We start from the raw sequence: 23480 nt of genomic DNA, 5'->3' as shown, positions 1-23480 counted from the left end.
TAAAATTGAATACCTGCTATGTGTTAGGCACTGTCAAAACAGCTAGACCTGTAGTTTCATTTAATGGAAAAAGACACTTCTGAAATATAGGTATAAAGTTGCCATTTCTTGTAAATGGGGCTTCCCAGGAAGTTGACTGAGATACAGATTACGATGCAACAGGTATATTGGAGTGCTGTAGGATCACACCTGGAAAGTGTGGAAGGGAGGGAAGGCAGCAGGAGTGGGCAGAGGCTGAAGTCAAGCTGTGATGCATTCGGCATCAAAGGCGGCCTCAGCCAGCTGTGGGGAGTTCTGCAGAAGAGATAATCCTTCATCTGATTTGTGGTGACAGGGCTTGACCCCAGTCAGTGGATACAGGCTGCCCTGTGAGGCGGGCTATGACTTTGCATGAGGCATCTTTCTTCCGCTAAGACAATATCTGAGGTAGTTAGCAGGTAAAGGCTACTTCCTTGGTACTCCCAGCATTTGGGGTAGTAAGTTTTTTATTCCTTAACGGAAATCTGGGCAGCACATCGCAGCTTTCATCACAGCTCGCCTTTTATTTCTCTCAGATTGACTTCTTTATACATTTGTGGGAGCAGCACCTTCAGGGTTCCAGGGCCTCTTCTCCTGGTTGGTGTGACAGACCGTAGCTTCTGTTGCTGTAGTTGTTCTTGGGGTCACACCTGAATCATTTCCTCCTATCTTTACTATCTATTCTAGATCCCCTCTCCCCTTGGCTAGCACATCTGGTCTGCGTGGCTAATCTGGCAGGTGTGACTCAGGCCCATATCTCTAAAGGTCTGAGCCCCTGGTACATTGCCTTTCTTAGCCTGGGGTTGCTACGCTTGTCCATTCACTGTCAAAATAGAACAAGGGAATACCAAGAAACACCTAAGTGTATCTTCTACATGCCGGACACATTCCTCCATGTCCCTATTGTGATTAGTTCTATTTTCTTTTGATGTTCAAGTTACCTCTGCCACGGTGGTGACTCTTCTTGTTTGCTGGTCCTTTGACACAGGAGCCAGTATTCAGGCAGCCTTTCTCATCTCTTAGCATATGGATCAGAGCATTATCCTGAGGTATGGAAAATGCTGCCCCAGAACCTGATGAAGCCAACCAGCATTGTGCTTCCTTCTCTGTTTTTCTGCACTTGAAATGTATTGAGTTTTTGTATATTTTGGATATTAAGTGTTTATCAGATGCATGATTTGCAAATATTTCCCCCCATTTTCTGGATTGCCTTTTCACCCTTGATAATGCCCCTTGATGTACAAAGTTTTTAATTTTGATATAATCCAGTTTTCCTTTTTTTACCTATACTTTCAGTGTCATATCTAAGAAATCATTGTTAAATCCAGTGTCATGAAGCTTTCTTCCTGTTTTCTTCTAAGATTTTTATTGTGTTAGGTCTTAACATTTAGGTCCTCGATCTGTTTTGAGTTATTCTTTTGTGTGTGGTATAAGGTATGGGTTCAACTTTATTTTTTTGCATGCGGATGTCCAGTTTTCTGGGCACTATTTGTTGAAAAGACTCTTTTTTCTTTTTTGAATGGTCTTGGCACCCTTGTCAAAAATCATTTGATCATATATGTGAGAGTTTATTTCTGGGCTCTCTATTCCTTTGGACTGTTTTATGCCATTACTACACTGTTTTGATTGCTGTAGCTTTGAGGTAAATTTTCAAATCAGGAAGTATGAGATCTTCAATTTATTTCTTTTTTTTCAGTACTGTTTTGGTTATTCAGGATCTCTTGAGATTATGTATGAATTTTAGGATGGGATTACCTATTTCTGGGAAGTAAAGAAGCCACTGGTATTTGATAGGATTCGCACTGAATTTGTAGATTGCTTTGGTTAGTATTTACATCTTAACAATATTAAGTCATCCCATCCATGAACACTGCGTGCCTTCTTCTTTATGAAATTCTTTCAGCTGTTTGTAGTTTTAGTGTATAAATCTTTTGTCTCCATAGTTAAGTTTATTGCTAAGCATTTTATTAATATTTTAATTTTTGTCTATTTTTAAATTGGTATATTCTTGGGTTATTGTTAGAAATTTTAAAAAAATATATTCTGTATGTAATTTCCTTATCTAATATATGGTTTGTAAGTATTTTCTTTCATACTATAGATTGTTCTACTTTACTAATATGAACTCTTTACATAAAGTATGAAAACACTTCCCTCAAAATGTTACCTTTAAAATGATAGGAATTGCTAAGATATTTTACAAGAATATACTTTATTAAAATATTAGGCTTCTTAACCATTTTTCTATTTTTAAAATATGGTAGTATATTATATACAACAATATTCAGTCATGAAGTGTGTTTATAGATCCCATACAATATCCTGGAAAAAATGATGTATTAGGTGAAAGGCGTAAAACATAAGTGGTTATATTATATGAGTAAAATTATGTTTAAAAAATCTCAAACTTATGCATAGGAAAATGATTAGAAAGAAATACATCAAAATGTTTATAGTGGTCATATAATGACTAAGACAATCAGTCTCTTGTTTTCTTTATGGTCTGTTTTTTAGATTTTATTTAACCATTTTTTACTACAGTTTTTTTTAAAGGAATGTAGGAAATTTTATGGCCCAAAGGAAAAATGAAACTTATGGGAAAACATAATATGTAATGACATAGGATATCACTTCCTGTGTATTATTGCACCACCAACCTAGAAGTGAGACTAGCACTGTATTTCATCCTGTATTAGTGTAGAATTAAAGAGCAGAAGGGAGCGGTACTAACAGCTCAGTAAAATTAAGCATCTGATCTCTAATATTCTCCTGCAAATCATCTGTATTCTTCGCCATTTCTGCTGTCCTGTTAAGTTGTATAACTGAATTGAACCAGTGCTACTGGACTTGTATACATTACCAATTAGTTTGAAATTCCTAGGACAGTTAGCCACTTAGGGTAAATATGAGTTATGTATTTTATTCTCCATTGTTGAATATTGACGTTAAGAGATAAATTTGCTTCATTATAAACTATTTCTTTAATAGTGGTGTAGTTTGTCCGTCTGCATCACTTTAGAAAATAATGTTCTATTTCTTATAAACATAAATTCTTAAAAAATCTAGGTTTGTTGGGGAAGTTATTTTCTTCTATAAGTTTGGAGGAATAATATTAAGTGAATGTTCTATTTGCTGTAATTTATATAATGGCTTTGTTAACATACACATTTAGTTTGGTTACATGAATCAATTTGGTAAAGCAACCAGATAATTTATTTAAAAAGTAATTGTAAAAGTTATCTGTGTTAATTGTGGATTGGCAATTGTTTAGGCAATCATCAACTATTATTACAATTAATTGAATTATAGTATTCAGCTTATTGGAGTTACTTAGTATTCAGCTTATTGGAGTTACTTAGTATTCACTTACTATAGACAAAACTGATGTGATATAAAAGTTCTTACATATACTTCTTTTCTGTTGTGGAAATTCCGTAACAATTAGTAATTTGTAAAAGGGCTATAATACAATAGTCTTAGTTTAATAATAGCTAAAGTAATTTCTCTGCCTTTTCAGGAGTTGGTAATGCTTCTTTTAGAATATAATGCTGATACTACTGTTGTTAATGGGAGTGGACAGACACCAAAAGAAGTCACTCATGACAAAGAAATCAGAAACATGCTTGAAGGTAAATATTATGGATCTTAACATAAATAGCATTTACTGTAACTATAGGAAAGGTCCAGAATATAAGAGGAAATGGTTTCTAAGATGACAAAGTAGATGACACTAAGCATGCACTCTAAAGATAATGTGATTTGGGAGTCATTGATTCGATACAGAATTATCTGTATGGGAGTTTCCTCACAACTTTTAAACTGTTACTTTGTGCAACATAATGGCAGATTATCAAATCTCCAACAGAATTAAAAGTAGGAAACTAGAGACATGAGAGAGTAAGGGTGAGAGGCTTCAGAGGTACAGTGACGGAGGAATACAGAAGTGCAGGACAAAACCTGTAAGAGGCACAGCTCTCGAGAGTCACTTGCTGTTGGGGAAGATAATGGCCGGCTCCATTATCCTCAGGACTTCAATGGTGGTACAACAGCAGATAGTAATTTCTTGGTGGATCAGCTTCATTGCTATGAACTTCAAAGATTAAATTGCACTTAAGACCTTTGAATCTAGGGTAACTTAGAGGGACTTCTCTAAAATAGTTTAAACCAAAAATATTTTGATACTTACATTGGGAGGCCTTCATGCTTTAGAATTATCTTCTGAAAGGACAGACTTTTGCTGTAATTATCTTTTAGTAGTATTTCTATGGTAGAGAGGAGAGGTTTTTTAAATTACTATTTTATTAATAAAGATTTAATTAGAATGGCAGTTTTACACATATCCTGTGTTTCTTTGGAATTCAGAGAGGGCAAGATAATTTTGTATTTAAAGCGTGCTGATTTTTTAATCTTTAGTACTTTTATCTATATAAAAACCAAGGTCTTGCTTTTTATTACTTTCCAGCTGGTCTTTAGAACTAAAATCTTTCTTTTTCTCCAATATAATGTATACTTGTCAGACATCTTTAGATTAGAGTCCGAGTTTATTCTTGCGTTTTAAATGAACCCTCTCATTTTCAATAAACAAATTAACGTGTAACATCTTCTATAACGCTGTATAGTATGTGAATTTGGGGAGAATGAACATATTAGAAGTGATCCCTGCCCTTTAATATATTGTAACCTAATTCAGATGATGATGTACTTTGATCTTGTTCTGTCATTTTAATTGTAACAAGATAAGAACACAGAACTGAAGTACTCCCCCAACAGACTAGAAAGTTAGGTTAGCCTGACAAGTTGACAGTTAATGTGGCCAGTTGTAAAGACATACTCTAACCCTACCCCACACCCCAACACAAATTGCACTAAAGATGAAGGCTTAGTTGACTTTACAGCACTATGATTTATCACATGATATGGTCCTAGCCAGGAAAATAGAAGTAGAAACTTAATCATGTGATTATGCTTTGAGATCACCTTAGCCAGATGTAATATCATTTGTAGATAGCATGTCAGACTGCAGGGAGAACATCCACAGCCCACCAAGATCACAGGTACACCAGAAACTGTATCATAGGGTAATGTATGTAGAGACAGGAAATGTTTCATCCCAGAAAGACATCAGTAGACACAACAAAATCATACTCAAGTGTCTGAGGAGCTATTGAAGGAGAAAAAATCTTCTTTGTGTCAGACCAGGGTCAGTCAATGTCCCAGTGGAGGGAGTGTCAGGGAGTTCTCTTTGGGTCGAGTGTATTGTAATAATGGCTTGGGTCATCTTGGAAGGTTTAGTGGGTTTACTACGATTTGAGGTATCTGGGGGAGGATAGATTACTAGTTGGACAGTGGAGAGGAATACCTTCTTTTTATCATTTGGCTTTTTATTTTGAGAAATTTCTAGCTTCTGGGAAAGTGTCAAAAATGGTATAATGAAAACTTTATACCTTTTTCATTTAACTTCACCAGTCATTAACATTTTGCCACATGTAGTTTATACTTTTATATATGAATGCCATTTTTCACTTTAAATATTTTATTTCTGGCCGAACTATTTGGGAGTAATTTTTAAGCATAGTGATACTTTAGCACTAAATACTTAAGCATGTGTCTCCTGAGAACAAAGATATTTTCTTACATAATATATCAATTTCAAGAAATTTCACATTACTATAATAATATTGTATAATATACAGTTTATATTCAAGGTTTGCCAGTTGTTTTTTTTGTTGTTGTTGCATTTTTTCCCCCTCAAACCAAGTTCCAATCCTGAATCCCACATTGCATTTAATTATCACATCTTTTTAGTCTTTTATCTGGAAGAATTTCTTATGATTTGCCTTTCATGATCTTGACCTTTTAGACAAGGATAGCAATTATAGAATTGTTTGTAGGATGCCCCTCAGTTTGGGTTTTTCTGTTTTCATATAATTAGATTTAGGATGATCATTTTTGGCAGGAATAGTGTGTAGGTGAGGTTTTATCCTTTATGAGTACATCATATAGGAGGTAGATGATGTCATTTTGTCCATTGCTGTTAATTCTGATCCCTTGGTGGTCCACTGCAAAGGTTCCTTCCCCCTTTTGTAGTAACTAATCTGTGGGGAGAAAAGTTGAGGGCGTATAAATATCCTCTTTTACCAATAAATTCTTAATCACTGGCTTTAGCATTCGTTAATAGCTCTTGCCTGAAGCACTTATTACTGTAGAGATTGCAAAATGCTGATTTTCTGTTCTCAGTGAAGTACCTTTGCCCAGTTCTTGCCTGCATTTCAAGTGCACTGTTGTTTAACCTACTTGTGCTTGTATATAAGTGTCTCATCAGGATAGAGTTAGCCTTCATGATCTCTGTGATCCCTACTAACTATGGATTCTGATTGAAAAGATAGTAAGAGTTAGGCTATAGTCATATTAAATTTAAAATTTATAGGACAAGCGGTTTTTTGGATGGAGTGTTTGCTTTGAAAACATTTATTGAGGTATAAAATACGTGGATAAAAGTGTGCCTCTTCAATGTTCATCTTGCTGTTTTTGCACCTGGAACACATCCATGTAGACGGCACCCACATCAAGGAACAGAACTTCGCCAGTGCTCAAGAAGCCTCAGCTCCCCACACTGAAATATTTGTTTTTCATTGGCTGAATCAAGTCTTTTTTCAGTATCCTGATTGAATGTAGGACAGGAACATATGCAGTATTTTCAACTCTAAATCTCATAAATCCTTCATTTATGAGCCTAGACAATCTAGAAGGAAACTTAGGGTCCCCTTTATTTCCCTAAAGTCTAGAACCAACATTATTAAACATAATTTGATTATTCAATAAATCTTTATTGGCCAAATGTGCATTGCAAATATGCAGAGCTAACTTCAAGAAGGACTGAAGAGCTGAATGACACTGAGTAATATATGTAGCAGTAGAGGTCTGTACAAGAGGGATAAGGACATAACTGTTCTCAAAGAACTCACAGTCTAGTAGCCTTAGAACCAGTGAGAGGGAAGATTGAAGAGCATGAATCCCAGCAAAAGAAGGCATCGAGAGCCTATGTAGAGACTTGGCCACCTTTCTCTGAGGTAGAGAGAAAGTCTGGGTGTGAAAATAAAAACGTGAGAGTAGAAGATCATGATATTTAGTCATGTTAGTAATTTCTTAAGTCAAAGCTAAACTAGTTCAGCTGTTTCTGTATTCAAAAGATATGTTCCTTGTAGTTGAAATGCGATGGCATGCATTGGTTCTGGAACAACAGCGCATAGTAATTACTAACTATTTAATAAATGCCTTCTATTTGGCTGTGTGACTTTGGTTAAGTTCCTTAACTACTTGGTGTCTCAGTTTCTTATAAAATCGGGATAATAGGAAGGCTTACTTTATAGAGTAGTTATGAGGATTTAATACTTTTAAAATGCTTTAAGTAGCACTTGGCACATAGAATGTGCTATAATATTTGTTAAAGAGATATATTCTTATATAAATATACATATATGTAAATCTAAATACATTTATATGGTTTGTACATCTTTCTACCAATGATGTTTCTTATTACTTTTAACACTTTAAGGTCTCCACTTCTCTGCCTTCTGTCCTCACTTATCTACCTTTCCAAGGAAGGTATGTGATGGTATTTCAGCATAGAAAAGTAATTCATAATTATTTGTGATGGGTATTTTAATAATATACTTAAATTGAAAGCATGATTTTATCTAAACCCGAAATAAGTTGAAATCTGTAATCTAAAATGTAAGGCATTGAGAATAACAATAGTCTAACTATATTTGAATTACAATTCAGAATCTGTGGCTTTCCTCACCATGATCACCTCATTCTTTATACACCTTTGTAATGAATTTGCTAATAGGATCCTGACCAGAAGTAGAGTAACATATATGTATTTTCCTTTTGCAGCTGTAGAAAGGACTCAACAAAGAAAGCTTGAAGAATTACTTTTAGCAGCAGCAAGAGAAGGCAAAACAGCAGAACTTACAGCTCTGGTAAAAAAAATTATTTCTTTACACTTCAGGAAAATTTTTGCTTAATGTTAACTTTATAATTTAGTAGAATTGTGGTACAAAAATACTTGAGATCATAATAATAGAAGAAAACTCTTTAAATATCTAAAAACACTTAGCATGGTATTAGTTTATACAGGCTACATTTTAAATGATGATGTTTTTCTCTGACTTTCTGATTTATATCTCCACCCCCTACTGAAAACGTAATGGATTAAGAATCTGATTTTTCAAGGCACATACATAATATAAGAAAAACTGAAAGTATAAAATCAAAGTATAATGTATAGGATCTATAAAGAAATAAGGTTCTCTAATTTTGATGTACAATGACTTCTGAAAGGTATCTATACTTCTAGAATGTAACATACTTTCGAGACAGTATTTTGGAATATTTATATCATGTTAGAACAGACTGAAAGCTTTATTCATTTATTTTCTTAGGAGACCTACTTTCTAGTTTCCATTTCTTGCATGATCTCATTAAACATAAGACTCTAAATTTGTTCTAAATTCACAACAAGCATTGCCATTTGCTTTAAAGTTATTTCAGCTCATTTGAAAGGCCTCTTTGGTTTCCAAATATAGTGCCTAAAACATTTTTTAACTTTGTGAAATGGAGCCTATCTAAAGAAGTTTTTAAAGCAATGAGTTAGGAACAATGATTCAGTTGAACTTCCAACATTTACACATTTAACATTTATGGTTTTAACTCTTGAGTGACTGTCTCTGGTTGACTAATTGTAATTTTGCTGTCACAAGTGTGAATTGCAAGACTGGCAGAAATGAGCAATCTCAGTGAAATCTTAATGTGGGTGGAGTGGGTGGGGGACACTGGTGTGTTGTGTGGTATCTGTTGTCAGTAGAGTGTGGAACCTGAGATTTTATGCTGTCTCAAGGAAAAGCATGGGGAGTAACATGGGTTGACTGGTTTAGTGAGCAAGAAGCCACTGCCAGTCCTGATGTCAAGGGGCCCAGCCGTATGTCAGGTTCTGTAGTGTGAGGGTTTACCTGAACGTTGTTATACCTTCATATGTTTGATGGGAGAAAGTCTACCTTTGATATATAATTCTGCTTTGCATTTCTTGTTAGCTCAACAGGCCCAATCCTCCTGATGTTAACTGTTCGGATCAGTTAGGAAATACACCCTTGCACTGTGCAGCTTACCGGGCTCATAAGCAATGTGCCTTAAAGCTTCTAAAAAGTGGAGCAGATCCTAATCTGAAGAACAAAAATGGTAAGCATGTTGGCGAAAGCCACTGTTGGTCGTTCTGAAGTTATAAAACGAAGTCAGTGCCATATAAAAGTAAGTGTTTTGTTTCACTGTCCAACTTTTGTTAAAGTTCTGGGTTAGGAGAGCACTTGGCATATCTGAAGAAGAAAGCTGCCTGGGTGCCCAGAGCAGGGCAGGCGGGGGAGATAGGTAACTTCAGAAAAGTAGCTAGAGGCCCAGCCCTGTTTGGGGTGTGGTTGGAGGGTTTGAACAGGAAAAGATGTGAGAGTGTGTGTTAGGATGTGAGACATTTGCTAATCATTTATCTTCACACTTATCCTTTATCAAGCTATCTTTCCCCTTCCGTTGTTTTGTTATGCCCTGCTCATACATTCGAAGAATTTTCTTTGTGTTTTCTGATCTCTTCCATTGCCTCATCTTTTTTTTTTTGCCAGTATTGCACATTTAATGATTATTTTTGTAATGTTTTAATGTCTGATAAGGTTTCCCCTTACCACTCTTCTTTTTTGAGGCTATTTTGGAACTTTTTATCTGTTTATTCTTCCAGATGGCATCTTAAATAATTTTTGTACATTCTTAGTAAAAACACTGTTGGTATTTAATTGGAGTTGCATTCTGTGTAAATTAATTTGAGGATCGTTGACAGTTTTGTTTAGTTTTCTCATGAAAGAACAAATTTATATTATGCAAAGTATTCTTTCATTCCTGTTTTTTATTTTGTTGTGGTTGATAGGAGAGGTAGTACAATTTTGAAATGACTAGTTATGGTGTTCATCCAAGTAGGGAGGCTATTTCATTCAGTTCAAAAGCATTTTGTTGAATTTTTACTGTGTAACAGGCACTTTTGGCATTGAATTCAGAAATGAGGGCTCTTTACTGGGAATTTAGCTAGTTGGCAGGAGTTCAGAATTATTTTTGGTATTAGGGCAGAATTCTATGAAAGAAATCATATTGTCATCCTCTCTGCTTAAAGGAATAATTTCTCAAATGCTCTATAGATAGAATGGAAATAACAGAGTTGGCAGGCCTTTTTATAAGACATCTTCCTATGCCCTAGTAGAAAAACCTAAAATGATTATTAATTTCTCAGTTAACATTTTTAAAAGGCTTTTCCCCACTGAAGAAAAAATGGTCAGCCTTAGTTTTACCCATCAGCAGTTCTGCAAATCTGCTTCTGAAATCTCAAACTCATGAACTTCTCTCCATATTTTCTACTGTCTTCATTTTATTGATTGTCTAGTACAATCCACCAGTATCTGTCACCTAGACAGTTACTATTGCTTTATGACTAATCGTTGCTTTTCCCTTGCCCACTTTTACAAGCCATTTTCTGCACAGTAGCCACAGTGATCTTTTTAAAAAAGAATCTAGAAATTATCCAGACTTAAAAAAATAGAATTGTATGATTGATGTACTCATCACCCTCTTTCAGGAATTATCAATAATGATCACTATCTGAATATCATGTTATTTCATCTATAAATACTTTCTTATATTTATAAAAGATAAGGATTCCTTTAAGAAAACCATAACCACATGTGATAATTGCAGAACTCTGAATATATACTTAAAAGCAGGATTCCCCCTAAATCCCAGGCTGGGCCAATACCGGTCTGCGGCCTGTTAGTAACTGGCCATAGAGAAAGAGGTGAGTGGTGGGAAAGCAAGCATACTTCCATCTATATTTGTAACTGCTCTCCAGCACTAGCATCACCACCTCAGCTCTGTCTCAGATCATCAGGCTTTAGATTCTCATAGGGGCACTGGTTCCTGGTGCCAAAAAGGTTGGGGACCACTTCTTAAAGGCATCAAATTGTATACTTTAAAAGAGGGAATTGTATGTTATGTGAATTATAGCAATAGAGCTATATTAAACATAGCCGTGCTAATGTTATCCTATTATTAATATTAAAATAGTATCTCAAAATCATCAAATAGCCAAAGTTTACATTTCCCCAGTTATTCTTATAAAAATTTTAAAAACTTTGACAACTCCTCATAAGGGCTCTCGAAGGTCTGACCTACAAAGCCCTTACATAATGTGTCTCTCTGTACTTCTCTAACTGTATCTCTTGCCCACTAAATTTTTCCTACAGGGCCTTTGTGTTAGCTTTTCCCTCTGCTGGAACGCCGTTCCCCTATATTTTCATGAGGCTGAATTCTTCATTTCAAATTTTTAAACATCCCTTCCTCACAGGCTTACCCTGATTAGTTAGTTCCCCAACCAACAATCTAAGGTGGTATTGCAGTCATTCTGTTGTTAATTTACTTAAAAAATATAGGCATATTGGCAAAATATTGTCAGGGTTTATTATCTGCTCTATATCCTTTTTTGTTATTTTATTGTTTGTCTTTCCCTTTTTCTGTTAGCCCCCGCTTCGTTTCTGTCATGTTCACTGCTGAATCCCCAGTGCCTCAAATATTAATTGGTGTGTAATAGACTCTCATTAGGAGATACTTCTACAAAAAAATTGCCAACACATATCATCAGGTGTTTGGTATTTATAAAACGATTATTTGTACATTGAGGCCTGCTCAGGTCCCAACCTGTCTGTGGTTTGGGGTTGCCATCTGCTTCATTATATCGAAGCAAAGGCAGTTGTCTTCTAGGAAGACCAAGTTGTCTTCTCTGAAAAAGCTTCCTCTGTAGATGGCCTTGGCCTCTTCCAGGAATAGGATGGCAGGGAGTGAGGCCTCATGAGTCTGGGTCTTCAGTTGAGGTAGAGAGAGAAGATAATGGTTATAACCAGAAAGTCCAGAGTGATGTATAGTTACTTCCAGAACAGGTCACTATTAACCCCACCTGGGCTTCATGGCAGTCACAGAAGTGGACTCTTTAATAATAAAATAATAATGTAGTTTTTTTTTTTTAAAGGTTATTCATAGAATATATCACCTTACTGCATAAACCGAGTTCCAGAGTTCCAGTCTGATATGCTATTTTGGAAGGGCTACTTTTTGTTTTAAATTTTTATGTGTAGCTTTTGTTTTCTCTAGCAATTAGAAGCTACCCGAGGTTAAGAGACGATGATTTTTTTTTTTTTTTTTTTTGCTTTATGTCCTTCATATAGTGGCCTGCTCACTTCAGAACTCAATAAGTAATTTTAATATAAACAAATTCTACTTTTGTTGTCGCTTGGAAAAACATACAGTGCTTGCACATATAATGCTTGAGAAAGTTACCATAATATCTTGCTGGTTTCATTTTTCATTGTCATGTTTTCCTTTTATTCTCAATGGTGGGCCATCACACCCTTAGCTTCTGAGTTGTCTCTACTATCTGTCCTCCAGTGAAATAACTTAAGAGTGGCCGTGCTAGGCTGAATAATGGTCCCGACAGATAAGATTAATTAAGTATGTTGAGGTAGGATAATAATTCTGAATTATTCAAGTGGGCCCAGTATAATGACAAGGGTCCTTATAGGGAGGAGGCAGGAGGATCAGAATATCTCAAGAGAGAATGTAAAGATAGAAGCAGAGGCTGGAACGATGCGCTTCGCAGATGGAGGGAGGGACCACAAGTCACAAGATGTATGTAGGTGGCCTTTAGAAGCTGGAAAAGGCAAGGAAACATTCTCCCCTAGAGTCTCCAAAAGAAATGCAGTCCTGCTGACACCTTGACTTTAGCCCGTTTCTGACTTCTGACCTCTAGAACTGTAAGAGATATGTTCTTCTAAGCCAGTAAGGTGTGACAATTTGTTACGGCAGCCATAGGAAACTAATACAGTGACTTAAGGCAAGAAAGCTTGAATGATCACAGAACCTGTACAGAGTGTTCTGTGGTTAATCTGATTTGTTGGTTTAATAGTTAGCTACTAAAAAGGAGGCTGTAAATGATTGAAATGGCAATTTTAGGTAGATAATTTCGAGAGAGAAGAAAAAGGTATAGTTGATGGAATAATGGAACAATATTATAATGCAATTGCAGTGTCAGTTAAGCTCTCAATGGCTTTTTTCCTTATATTTTACACAGATCAGAAGCCCCTTGACCTTGCCCAGGCCGCTGAAGTGAAACACATTCTTCTTGGTAATAAGGTATGTAGTAATTAATGGATTACATTTACATAGTAATTTCTAGGGAAAAAAATTGAATTATTAAAATATATAGATGCATTTTTAATGAAAATGTTTTTCAATAGATCCTCTACAAAGCATTGAAACGGTATGAAGGCCCTCTCTGGAAGGTAGGTTTGGATGGTTTTTTAATTATAAACTGGAAAGAAGAATCCTCAGGTGTTCCATTTCTGTTAAAATTTTTAAAAAATTATTTCTGAAGTACATGTGATTTAATCTTTCTTGGATTTTTAGTGCAGCCAATTTTGTAGTGCTGGACTTCATTAGGTGTCCGCTTGTAGCAGTTACTGTCTAACACTTTTAGGTGACCAAGTTTACACAGAACAGAGTGGGAGAAAATACGTTTTTTCTTAATCATAGAATTACAGTTTTCTTTTTGTTATGAACATTGAACCTTGGAGGACGTAGGAAGAATTTAATACTTGAATTGTCACAGAGCTCATTCTACAAATTTCTGTTTTAGAGTTATTTTCCATAATTAACTATTTTAGAGCATGTAATTTCTTCTGCACTTTCAAGAACTCCCTCTAGATATTTTCGTACATGTATGCTTATATTGTATAAAATAAATTTAGGATAATTCTTTTTTTTTTTTAGAAGTTCATTCAGGCCTTTGAGGAAATTGTCTTTGAAGCCCACAACTGATATATTTCCTGTAAATATCTCTGAACAATATTGTCAGAAGTATAAACTGTGTTTATCGTTGATCTTATCAGTGTGGCATTTCTTCTGTTCCTGTCACCCTGTAGTGGTATGTTTTCATTACTGCACCTGGTACCTAAGTTCATGTTTGATCATTTCTTAATGTTCAGTATTACTGTTTAATTGAAAGACTCAGATAGAACTATCACAACTTAATTACTTCTCATCAATCACGTATTTGAATCTAGATGTGTCAACTTGGAAAAATCTTTTGTCCATTTTTCCTTAGAGTTCAAGATTTTTTGGCTGGAGATTATTCTGGATAGTGTTAGAACATGGAGTCCTTTCGTGGTATAGGAAACAGTAAGTTTTATGATCCTCATTAAATTTCGACATTAAATTTTGAAAGATGAAATGTTTTCACTTATCTCTTTTCCTTTTACCTTGATAATTTAATATTTATTTTGAAGGCCCGATGCAGTCCGTAATATTTATCGCCAGGGATGCAAACACCTAACTCAAGCAGTGTGCACGGTAGGATGACACATGCATATTTTGCTCAAACCCTGAAATCAGTTCTGCAAGTGATTGCCCTATATCATTTGTATAATCTGCCTTGTAAATCTGGGGGTAGAAAGTACTTGTATATGTTTTTATTTGAGGAATCTTTGTTTTAAAACTATAATTACCTTTTGTTTATCTTCACATATTGTGGGATGAGAGATGAGTGATCCGAAAACATTTACGCAGAGCTTTTAACATTTCATGCGTGTGTATGTATATAGTGATACATTTATATGCATGTACATATATGTAGGTGTGTGTATATGTGTATTTGTATGTGGGTAAATCAGGACAATGGGAGATTTTCTGGTACTAAAGTTAAAGCCTATGTTAAAATTGGATTCTTAGGCTCTCCATATTCACTTCAGGCTATTTTATGTTACTTTTATCAACCAGGAGAAAAAGCAAGTTTTTCCTCCTTAGAGATTAGTCTAAGACCAGAGCAAGACACACTTTGTTTCCTTCTTAAAGTCCTTCAGTTGTCAGTGTGCCGTGGTTGTCCATCTGTTTTTAAGAGCTCAGCACCTGCCTCTTCTCAGTATGAACACTGTCAGACCAGCCGAATTCCCCGTGGGGAGTCACAGACGTATTCGCATTCTCCAGTAGTACAGACCAATGACACAAGCTGGTCCCTCCAGTGTCCTCACATACCTTAGTCCTTCCACATTAGACCAGGCCAGGGAACCCCTTTCTAATGTTACTCATCTCATCTTTTTGTTTCTTCTTTTGATGTAATCCTGGCCATTCTTTTCTGTTCCCACTCTTGATTCTACTTAATACCAGGATGTTTCCTCAGTGTCCTCAGATTTATCTAATTCTTGTCTACCTTAAAACAGAAAACAAACAAGTTGCTCCCACTGCCCTTTTAAAATATTTCGATCTTTAACTTCTCTGGAATTGATTAGCTCCTGCTATGTTATGCCTCACCTTGTTTTATAACTTTTGTTTCTTTTATAAATGTCTACTTAAATGCTTCTTTTATGAATATCAGTACATATCTGTGCATATCAATACAAGCTAATGGGCATTCATTGACCACTATAAGGCAAGTCCTGTTCAAGGTCTAGTCTCTTTAGATTGAAGCTTAGGTTATTGATTTGAGATCTTTTTTCTAATATAGATGTTTATAGCTACAAGATTTTTATGTTTTCAATAAAATGTGGTAAAATACACCTAACATAAAACTTACCATCTTAGTTTTTTATTTTTTAGGTGAGGCAACCCTTGGTTGACCTCACAGATTGCAAGGACCTTGTCAGCTTACAATCCCTTCTTTTTTGTTTTTTACACCTATAGTACCTGGTCTTCCTAGGTGGTTTCCCATCCAATACTAACCAGGCCCAACCCTGCTTAGCTTTTGAGATCAGATGGGATTGAGCTTGTTTAGGATGGCATGGCTGTAGACACCATCTTAATTTTTAAATTTACAATTTAGCGACGTTAAGTGCATTTACATTATTTTGCAGCCATCACCACCATCCATCTCCAGAACTCTTCCCATCTTCCCAAACTGAAACTTTGTGCCTATTAAACAGCTCCTCATTCATTTTCTTCCCCCTAGCCAATGGCAGCCACCATTTTACTTGTGTCTATGACATAATTTGACTACTCTAGATGCCTCATATAAGTCAAATAATATAGTGTTTGGCCTTCTGTGAATAGCTTATTTCACTTAGCTTTATAGTACAAGGTAGGACCTCCAGTACAATTTTAAATAGATTTGGTGAAAATCGACATCCTTGTTTTGTTTCTTATGTTAAGTACAGAGCATTGAGCCTTTTATCATTGAGTTATTAGCTGTAGGTTTTTCATAGATGCCCTAAATCTAGTTTAGGAAGTTCTTTTCATTTCCTAGTTTACTTAAAGCTCTCATCCTAGAAAGCCGTTGAATTTCAATAAATATTTTTTTCATATTATTGAAATAATAATGGGGTTTTACTCATTTATGCTATTAATTAATGGTTAATTTCATTGACTTTAGGGTATTAATACAATAATGTCATATTGCTGGGATGAATTTTATTTGGTCATGATATTTTAATATATTGTTTGCTTAAATTTTGTTAAGGATTCTTCTGTGTTCACAATGGATGTTGGTTTATATTCCCTTTGTGATATTTTTATCTGGGTTTGGAATCAGGATAATACTAATCTCATATAATAAATTAGAAAATGTTCCTTTTCCATTTACTGGTAGAGGTTGTTTAGAATTATTTATTTCTTCCTTAAATGCTTGATAGAATTCACCTGTGAAGTCACTTGGGCCAAAAGGTTTTTAAAATTATTTTTGTGGGACAGATTATAATTACAAATTTAATTCTTTAATTGCTATAGGACTATTCAAATTTTGGGTTTTTTTTTTTTTTAGGTTAGTGTTTGTAATTTTTGCCTTTCAAGAAATTTTTCCATTTTCTTTGGGTTATCAAATTTATTGTTAATATACCTATATTATGTTTTTCATGTTTGTATGATAGGCAGTCTTTGCTTTCTTTCATTTTTTATATTGGTAATTTGTGCTTTTTTTAGATCTGTCTGGCTAGCAGTTTATCAGTTTCATTGATCTTTTAAAGGAAACAGCTCTTGATTTTCTTAATTTTTTTATATTTTTTTTGTTTTTATTTCATTGATTTTTGTTCTTTTAAGAAATTCTCCATGCTTTGGGTTTAATTTGCTCTCTTTTATAGTTTTCATATGTTGAAAGCTTAGATTATTGATTGAGATCTATCTTCTCTACTAATACAGCCATTTAAAGCTATACTTTCCCCTTTGTAGCTGTTTTAGCTTCATCCTATTAATTTTGATAGATTTCGTTTTCATTATTAGATCAAAATATTTTCTAATTTATATTGAGATACCTTCTTTGAACCAATGAATATTTAGATGTGTGTTGTTTAATTTCCAAATAATTGGAGGTTTTCTGATTATCTTGTTTTGATTTATAATTTAATTCTATTTCAGTCGTTGAACATATCTTATATGATTTCTATCCTGTCAAATTTATTGAGACTTGCTTGATGGTTCTACTTATGGATTATCCTAGTAAATGCACTTGAAAATAATGTGTACTTTGCTATTATTGAATGCAGTGTCTTATAAATATTCAGTCGTGGTTGTTACTGATGTTCCAATCTTATGTGTTTTTGTTGATTCGGGCTAATTGTATCAGTTGCTGAGAGAAGGGTGTTTTATGTTTGTGAAATTATTTCTTGCTCTATTATTGATCACATACATATGATTTATTGACCCTTTTATCATTACGTGGTGGCTCTCTTTATCTCCTATAATACATTTTGTTTTGAAATCTATTTTGCCTGATGCTAATATAACCATTCAGGCCTGCGTATACTTACTGTTTTCAGTGTCTTCTATTTATGTGTTTTCAACCTATCTAAAAATTTATATTTATTTTCTGTCTATGTAGATATACATATATAGAGGTCCTTAGCAACTATTCTGACAATTTTTGCCTTTGAATTAGATTTCTTTTGAAAATGTGTTCCATTTTCTTCTTCATGTGTCAGGTAATTATGGATCATATCTTTAATTTTTTGAAAGTTAAGTTCTGTAGATTCTGGATTCTGCTGTTTTCCCCATTAAATGTTATTTCCTTTGGTTTAGCAGGTCATTTTTCTTAGTTGGGTTTGGATTGTAAACTCTGTTTCTTGGACATTCAGAAAGGTTGCTTTTAAATGACTGCTTTGAATCTTTTCTGTGCATCAGTTACGGATGTGAATAGACAGTGTGGGGATTTCTCCTCTGTCTCTTTCCCTTGGAGATTCCCCAACTCTACAGTATTTATGGCTCCCCAGCTTTTTAAATTCCCCAAATAGAAAGACTGGATTTGTTCACATGTGCCCTTGCTGCTGTGTTACCATGTACACTGTACTTAGTCCAGGTGAAAAATGTTGAGGACGGGCACTTCCTCGCAAAGCTCCTTGTTTCCTCCAAGAAAATGTGCATGCCGCCTGCCGCCCCTCCCCGCCCACCCCCCCCCCCACCCCCGCATCAGTCTGTCAACCTTTGCTCAGCTTTCCAGTACCTTCAGGTAGTTTCTATTTGTTTTGTGTCTAGATTTTATAGTCGTTTCCTGCAAGGGGGTGGGGAGGCCCTCTGGTAGGTTCTTGAAGCAGAAGTCTTTTTTTTTTTTTTAGTTATTAAATCCCTTTACTTTCCAAATTTATATTTTAAAAAGACATAATAATTTTTTATCTTTTCTCCCTTCTGTATCAATCTTATCTACTCCTTGTTCTTTTATACTCAGTTCAAACATTTTTCTGCACTCAACTCAAAGATTTAATAAGAATGGTATGAACAAGAAATTGGAGCTGTAGTTGTAAAAGGATTTTATAGCCCAAGTGCATGCTAAGCTATTTTAATTGAAAGGAAAAACTAAAGCTACATACCCAGTGGACTATTAGTATTTTACTCTGAGTAATTAAGACTGAAAACCAGATTTGACATAGATAAGCTACAATGCATTTGATACTTCCAGTGTATCAAGTTTTGCCCCAGTTATTATCAGTTGGTATTTTAAATATTAGTTGGGTATAATTAAGTCATGTTAATACCTTTAATTTTATGTATAAATAATTTTAGGGTTCCATTTTATGTGCATGAATGATATTATCTTACTGACTTTTTTTTATATCCAAGGTAAAATCCACTGATAGCTGCCTCTTCTCTATTAAATGTTTTGATGACACTATTCATGGCTTCAGGGTGCCTAAGAATAGCCTTCAACAGTCAAGAGAGGTAATGTTTATGGATTCTTTTATTTTCCATAAAACTTAAAGAACATTTAGAAACAAAGAATATAAGATAGGTTTAATATTACCATTTAACATCTTGTCGATTGTACCTTCTTAATGGGGGCAGTTCTTTGAAGCTTTTGAAATTTGGCTTATGAATTAGTTTTTTATCAGTATATGCCTGTACTGAAAAAAATGAATTTTTTTCATTTTGATTTTGTTAATGTAAGGTAAGGAGCCCTTTCCGGTTTTAGAAAAAAGCCTAAGTGATTGTTTAGTTTGTCCTTTAATTTGTAGGCAAAGGAACTGAAGAAGATTAAGATTGAAGAGACAACCTGGACTCCAGTCCAGGTGTTCTGATTTGTTACAGTTTAGGCTCAGTCTTCTTTTTGGTAGCTTGAACAATAAGAGCAAGAAAATTAGGATTTCTGTAATAAAAATTCACAGTGCAGTTATTTAATGAAGAATCTGTATTCCTTTAGATCGAAGTGATATTTATAGACCTCTTGTTTTTTGTAAATTATGTAAGGGATTGAAAGAATCTATCTTCCAAAGTGGTTAACTTTTTACCCTGTAAAAAACCCTAAACAATCCAAATCATGACTGTCCCAACATTTCATAAAATGGTAAGATTCGACCCTGAGTAATGCTATAAGAAATGAGAAAGTAATAAGACAGGTATTTTTAGGGTAAATATTCCATCTTTTTGTGCAATTATTGATTTTTTAAAACCAGTAAAAGTTAAAGCATTAGGGCAATTGTAGGCTCTCTTAAAGTGATTTGAGTTTCTGGTGCTTATAATTTGATTGCAAGTAAAATTGTTTCTGGATACATTATTATACAATAACTTATTCAATAGTTTTGAGAACGTGTGATAAGTGAAAAATTCTCCACCCATTATTTAGTTATTATAATGCATTTGAGGATTAATGCTAATGAAAATATAAACTTGTAGGTGATATCTTTTAAGTACTGGGAAACTTTTTATCTAGACATGTCATGGACAAGAAATCTGCATCATTATTTCATTGTTTGTTTTTTTTTAAGGCCATAATATATTTTTTTCTCCATGTAAACTTTATGCTTTCCAGATCATTGTCATATCACCTCTTTTGAGAAAAAATACATTTCACTTTATTTAAATCCTGGGATTATTTCAGGACTGGCTGGAAGCAATAGAAGAGCATTCTGCTTATAGCACTCACTACTGTTCCCAGGACCAGTTGACTGATGATGAAGAGGAAGATGCAGTTTCTGCTGTAGACTTGAAGGAATCCTTAGAGGTAAACAGGAAAACTTAATCTGACCTTTATGGCTAACTCTGTTATTCAGATTTTACTGTGAAATATTTTAACTTTTTTAATGTGAGGTTTTGAAATTAAAATTTCTTACCATGGAAGTAGGATTGCTTTTTGTCTAGTAATATTCTATTGCTACTTATAATATCTGTTATGGTAATACTATCACATATCTATGTGGATGGGCTCTAAAGATGTAGGCATATGCCTATCTTTTTTGTTAAAATTTTTACATAGCTGTCTGTATTCAGATTGTCCTATTTGAAAACTTCTGCCAGTAGGGGGAGCATCCATGACTTGCTGTTGTTTATGACTTCACTGCATATTTCAGAGTTTAAACCACAGTGATTTATTTCCTGGTTGGTAGTTTCATTTAAAATCACTTATAATCTATAAACTTCATTGATAAGGCAAAGTGGCAGTAATGAATGGAGAGGCCCTTATTGGAAGTCACTTGTCCACACAGAAGTATCAGCATATGTACTGTAATTGAAATGAAATAGATATTTTTTTCTTGGCATAAATTTTCTGGCAGTACCTTTTAAGTGAGAATTGGGTTTGGAAGAATTAGAACTATGAAAGGATGATGAATTTCAATCCAAATAATTATGTCAGGGCATATGAATTTGTGTACTAAATTTGTTTTTTAAAATAAGATGAATCACTTGTAGAATTTGAGTGTTTCTAAACAAAAACTTTAATGAAATTAAGTTTGCTAATATCTAAGGAGTTCTATTAAGGGGCTATACGTTTAAGTTAGAAAGAGATTTTTACTCTTTTGATCCCTAGTCGTAATTTATGATGTAGCATTAAAGAATTTGAGGTCTTTCATGTTCTGTAGAAGACATTCTTCAGATTTATTGACGGTGGCTTTACCAGTATTTCTGTTTTAAAGTCTAATGTGTAATGTGACAGCCATACACATAATTTTCAGATCAGTGAACTTTGCAAAAATTAATCTACCAGAGCATCTAAAGGCCATTAAAACTCTTTGGATAAATAAAGAAGGCTTAAATATCTATGGCCAAAATCATGTCAAACAAGTAAAAAATAAAACTATGTTAAATATTTTAACTTTCAGTCAGTATTCCCTAAGTGAAAATAAATCCTTCCATATTTGATTATCCTCAATATAAGGTAAATGATAAAACCTGGAAAAACTTACAAAGCATACCATAAAGTATCTTTCCAGGATTATGGGAATTTTAAAACCTTTTTAACAGAAGCTACAGATAAAAATGTACTAATATGCATATCATTAAAAACTTTCTTGAAGAGATGTTTCTTCTTTAGCCTCATTTTCAAATTTTCGTGTTCTCAGCCTCAACTATGCCTTTCATTTTATTCATCTGAATATTGTGTTTCTGTGTTCACTTGAACACCATGAAGTTTCTGCTGTCTAGATTTTATAGCACCTGAAGCCAGTGAGAGTTTTAGCCAGCATGAAGCTCTTTCAGGTTTTGCTAGTTATAGACATATTTCTGTGCAAGAGAATTTGAATGCTCATTCTGTGCACCTTAACTCTGTCTCAAATTCTGAGGGTTGGTCCAACATAGGTAAAATCTGAAATGAGCTTTGAAGTATGTTAAATTGTAGCTTGTGAGATTCTGGCTCCAGAATGTCCTTGATCCTTGGATCTTAAGATGCCAGGAAATTCTGATACCAATTTGTTTATAGACTTTCTAAAGGATATTAGGAACTCTAGGACTGGGATACTTTAAAACTATCTGAATTAATATGAACCTTATTTTCTAAATATGCTTTTGGACTTGTAAGTAGATCTCTAAGAAATTAGGGGGAAAAAATGTCCACACTCAACAAGTAGACCATGTTGTTGTATAATACTTTTGATTTCGATTGACTTCCACTCCAAATGAAGGCCTCCAAAAACTTAACATTTTCTTTCAGCTCTATGTCACTACCTGGAAGTTAGGCCTTCAGGGAGAAAAGCATTAGACAAATTATATAACGATTGGCCTTGTGGTCATTGCTTTAATAACAACTTTAAAATATTTCAGAAATAAAAATTGGAAGATAAATTTAAACACAATTTTGGTATAGAACAATATGATGGCTACTAGACAAACATAGCTATTCACATTTGTTTGTTTATTCATCCATTCATTCATTCATTTAATTTTTTGCCTACGGCACCTAGTCTTCCTAGGTGGTCTCCCATCCAGGTACTAACCAGCCCCGGCCCTGATTAGCTTCTGAGATCAGATGAGATTGGGCACATTCAGGGTGGCATGGCCGTATACTAGCTATTTACATTTAAATAAATTAGAATCCAATTTGAAAATTCAGTTCCTCATTTTAACCAGCCATATTTACGTGCTCAGTAGTGACATGTGGCTACTACCTTTGGACACTGCAGATAGAATGTTTCCACCATCGTGAAACCCATAACTAATTTCCAGTCTGTTGGACACAACTGGAATATGCTTAGATTTGGCGTGGTACTTGTGAAGTGGGGGTTTTATTTGTTGAATATATATTGATTCTGTAGAATCAGAACTCCTTCTACTAAGAAATAATGAGCAGATGATGCTAAATTTTAACCAAATGAGGAAATAATATTAAACTTTACTGATTTCTAATGAATGTGCAGAAAGATGAATGATGCCTAATTAAAATGAATGTGCAGAAGGATGGATGGAGGATGTCAACACAGGGCTGGGAAAGATTGGTATATCTACATAAGAATTAGGCAGATTTATACGTATTGACATATTTAAGATTTATATTTAAGTGAAAAGAACAAGGTATAAAATGTGATATCTAATATGCTATTACTTGAAAAAAGTAAAGATGTACACACACAGATTTGTGCAGGCTTAGATCATCCCTGGGAAGATGAGAAATGATTAGCAGTTTTTGTTTGGAGGCTGGTAAAGGG

At 34.4% G+C, this 23480-nt stretch overlaps 1 protein-coding gene and 1 pseudogene across 3 annotated transcripts in view; one reads left to right on the top strand and one right to left on the bottom strand.

Annotated features, from left to right (window-relative positions):
- OSBPL1A (oxysterol binding protein like 1A) overlaps positions 1-23480 on the top strand; it is a 178137-nt gene that overhangs the window by 35580 nt on the left and 119077 nt on the right. For all 3 annotated transcript variants that reach the window (XM_036229911.1, XM_036229912.1, XM_036229914.1), the window contains exons 5-13: positions 3536-3647; positions 7918-8003; positions 9114-9258; positions 13229-13290; positions 13395-13439; positions 14261-14334; positions 14442-14505; positions 19189-19287; positions 20444-20566. In XM_036229911.1, the coding sequence (XP_036085804.1) occupies positions 3536-3647; positions 7918-8003; positions 9114-9258; positions 13229-13290; positions 13395-13439; positions 14261-14334; positions 14442-14505; positions 19189-19287; positions 20444-20566 (810 nt within the window). The remainder of the gene's footprint in view (positions 1-3535; positions 3648-7917; positions 8004-9113; positions 9259-13228; positions 13291-13394; positions 13440-14260; positions 14335-14441; positions 14506-19188; positions 19288-20443; positions 20567-23480) is intronic.
- Positions 22724-22842, bottom strand: LOC118610404 (annotated as a pseudogene).

The sequence above is a fragment of the Rousettus aegyptiacus genome, unplaced genomic scaffold (assembly GCF_014176215.1).
Source record: "Rousettus aegyptiacus isolate mRouAeg1 unplaced genomic scaffold, mRouAeg1.p scaffold_m13_p_12, whole genome shotgun sequence".
NCBI lineage: Eukaryota > Metazoa > Chordata > Mammalia > Chiroptera > Pteropodidae > Rousettus > Rousettus aegyptiacus.
Note: the sequence above shows the minus strand (reverse complement) of the source record. Positions and strands in the feature narration are given on the sequence as shown.